This window comes from Genypterus blacodes, unplaced genomic scaffold, assembly GCF_046128005.1.
Source record: "Genypterus blacodes isolate CSIRO-AG114 ecotype Tasmania unplaced genomic scaffold, CSIRO-AGI_Gbla_v1 ptg000032l_1, whole genome shotgun sequence".
Classification (NCBI taxonomy): domain Eukaryota; kingdom Metazoa; phylum Chordata; class Actinopteri; order Ophidiiformes; family Ophidiidae; genus Genypterus; species Genypterus blacodes.
Window position 1 is genome coordinate 6,626,414 of NW_027466845.1, and position 3,081 is coordinate 6,629,494.

The 3,081-nt window shown below is 44.3% G+C and overlaps 1 protein-coding gene across 1 annotated transcript; it reads right to left on the reverse strand.

Moving 5' to 3' along the window:
- Positions 1–404: 404 nt before the first annotated feature.
- sst1.1 (somatostatin 1, tandem duplicate 1) lies at positions 405–1,172 on the reverse strand. Its single transcript, XM_076146387.1, has 2 exons — positions 1,029–1,172; positions 405–632 (listed from the first exon to the last, which is right to left on the reverse strand). The coding sequence occupies exons 1-2, from the start codon at positions 1,170–1,172 to the stop codon at positions 405–407; spliced, it is 372 nt and encodes a 123-aa protein (XP_076002502.1).
- Positions 1,173–3,081: the final 1,909 nt, after the last annotated feature.

Here is a 3,081-nt window from a genome sequence, read left to right on the forward strand (position 1 = left end):
TCTGATTATAATATTGTCCTTCTCAATGAATAAATCACTGATCCAACTGTGATCTTGATTCTCTTCAGTCTAATGATGATTAAAGGATTTTGGCTCTTTTTTTTTATTCTGAAACAGATTTTATTCAAACAAACAATTAAAAATAGTTCATCATCTGCCTCAAGCAAACTTTTCATTCAGAAAGAATACTGTGAAACAAACAACATGGAAAACAATCCAAACTAGCTATTATTCATAAAGTCTGAACAGGTTTCTGTACAGTTTCTGAGAGGGAACAGGATGAAGGAGGGAGGGACCATGGGAGGAGTGAGGATGAAGATGGAAGGAGGATGGAGGGAGAAGTGATGAAGACGATGGAAGGAAGATGAGGAGGAGGAGGAGGGGAGGAGGACAGAGGAAGGCTTTCAGCAAGAGGTGAATGTTTTCCAGAAGAAGTTCTTGCAGCCGGCTTTGCGCTCTCTGGGCGTGAGGAGCGGCCCGCTGTCTGCGGCGGCTGCAGCCCGCTCCAGGTCCATGTGAACGTCCTCAGGCTCTCCTCCCCCCAGAGGGAAGTCGTCCTCCTCCAGAGCCTCATTTTCTGCCTGCAGGAGGTCAGTGAGGAGCAGCTCTGCCAGAGAGGGACGCAACACGTCCTGGACACAGTGACGACAGTGACAAGGCAACGTTATCAGAGGTAAGGTGACTGGATCACTGCCGGGTGGTGAGAACTTTATCAACACCCCCAGAGGCCAATCAATTAGAGACGCATCATCAGATACAATCTAATATGTCTCTGTGCTGATAGATGTGTGTGTGTGTGTGTATAAAATGACTTAATCAATTAAAGACAAACATTTGAAGACATTTGAACATATATATATTGTATATATACATATGTGGGTAACTGAACTACTTTAAAGTATGAATCTGAACCAACAACAGCAACTTAAGTAACTAACAGCTGTCAGATTAATATGGGGGGAAAGTACAAAAAGTGTGTGTGTGTGTGTGTGTGTGTGTGTGTGTGTGTGTGTGTGTGTGTGTCGGACCTGTTTGCTGGTGAGCAGCGGACTCCGGTGCAGCAGCAGGCGGAGTTTGGAGTCTCTCTGCGCGGCCGAGGAGCAGCTGATGGAGGCGGTGAGGGAGAGGAGGAGGAGCAGGAGGTGGCAGCGGAGGCTCGGGGACGTCAGCATCTTCCTCACCTGTCTGTCTGTGTGCACCTGTCTGCGGCTGTCTGGCTCTCTGCGGCGGCGGCGCTCCAAGGGTCTTCTGCTCTGTCCCGTCAAAGCGGCGCTTATAAAGCCCCGCCGACGTCACCGGTGTGTGTGTGTGTGTGTGTGTGTGTGAGAGAGAGAGAGTAAGAGAGAGAGAATGAGGGTTTGGAAGCGTGTGTGTGTGTGTGTGTGTGAGGTGTGAGAGAATGAGGGTTTGTGAGTGTGTGTGTGTGTGTGTGTGTGTGTGTGTGTGTGTGTGTGTGTGTGTGTGTGTGTGTGTGTGTGTGTGCGTGCGCGCGTGTGTGTCAGTAGGGGTGGGGGGTCTGTGACGGATGATGATGATGATGATGATGATGATGTTTCCACATTAGATGAGAGTTTAGATGAGAGGACGCCTCCTGCTTTAGTGAAATGAGGCGTTGGACTCATTTTTTTACAGTTTTACTTCCTTCCTGCTGAAAGACAGAAAGACAGAAAGAAAGAAAGAAAGAAAGAAAGAAAGAAAGAAATCTAATGAGACTAAAACTTTTTCGTTTCTTTGTACAGTAACAAACTGAGCTGTCCGTGGTGCTGAAGTGACCACAGCCTCTACGTTGGCCACTGACCTCCTTTAGTTCTTTGGACGGTCCATAAGGTCAAGGGTTGTGACGGTCGAAAAATAAGTCAGAGGCCAGAAGAGGTATAAACGTCTGCGCAGGAACTCTTCGTCTCTATTTCTGTGTCTGGTTGGTACGAATAACTGTGGAGGTACAAAAGGATTAACGGCGGCAATAAAAGCAGAAGGGATCCAAAGCAGTCCACAAAGAAGCTGATAGTCCAGGCCAACATTTCCATAAAGGGTAAAAGCAGAGGAGAAACAGTTAAAGGGCGATAAGACAGGCAGGAGAGAGGGATGAAAGAAAGAAAACAAAGCCCATATACAGTATTTAATGCAGGCTGATGGGGGAAATGGAGAACAGGTGGGGGAATAAAGAGGGCAGGTAAAGGGGGGAACTCTGTAGAGACATCTAGTGGAAAGGAGGGGAAGAGCAGGCTGTGGAATGTACTGTATGTATCGTCCCTTTTTGTCGGACTATGGGTGGGAAATAAAATCTAATTCAATGTGTTTTCTATTTGTTGAGCTGACTCCATGTGGCACCTTGTTGGGTTCGTCTCTGAGAGCCTCACATGAACATAATTGGCCCAAATATCACTTCACTTGTTGTGTCACCGGTGAGTTTAATCAACCATGTGATTAGTATGAGTCACAACCAGCAGCAAAAATTCGTAAAGAGATTCATTTTGTCCAGAAAGTTCTTCTCCCTCTGAATCATCCTGATCCAAATCCATAATAACCTGAGCCGTCAATCAAACATTCAGCACAAACATTCAGGTAGAAACTTAATGGACAATCAGTTTTACTTTAATTACTTAATGAACGCTGAAAGGATTCAGTTATTATGTAAAACTGTGCGGTTGAGCTCGATGCTTTTTGTCTTATTTATTTGTATCTGTTTCATTGAATTTATATTTATTCATGAATATTCACTGTTTGAATTTTGTTCACCTAACAGGTTTTTAGTTTTATTTTTCTGTCACGTCTTAAGGTAAAAGTTTAAATTTGTGTTCATGATTTTGCTTTATTTTACCATTAAAAATACATGAACACAAAGATAGACTATAGAATGGAATAGAATCCAGGCAGGGAGTGGACGTCTGTGATGGACGCCTGAAGCTGTTCAGTCCTGCTGAGGACCTAAATGAGGACTGCTGTGCATGTTTCCCTTTATAACCTTTGAAAACACATTCCTTTAATCTATTCCTTTATTTTACACAACAAACTAAGCATCAATGCACAAAAACTGTATTAATTATGTACTATTATGTACTGCAACACACTGCCCCGATA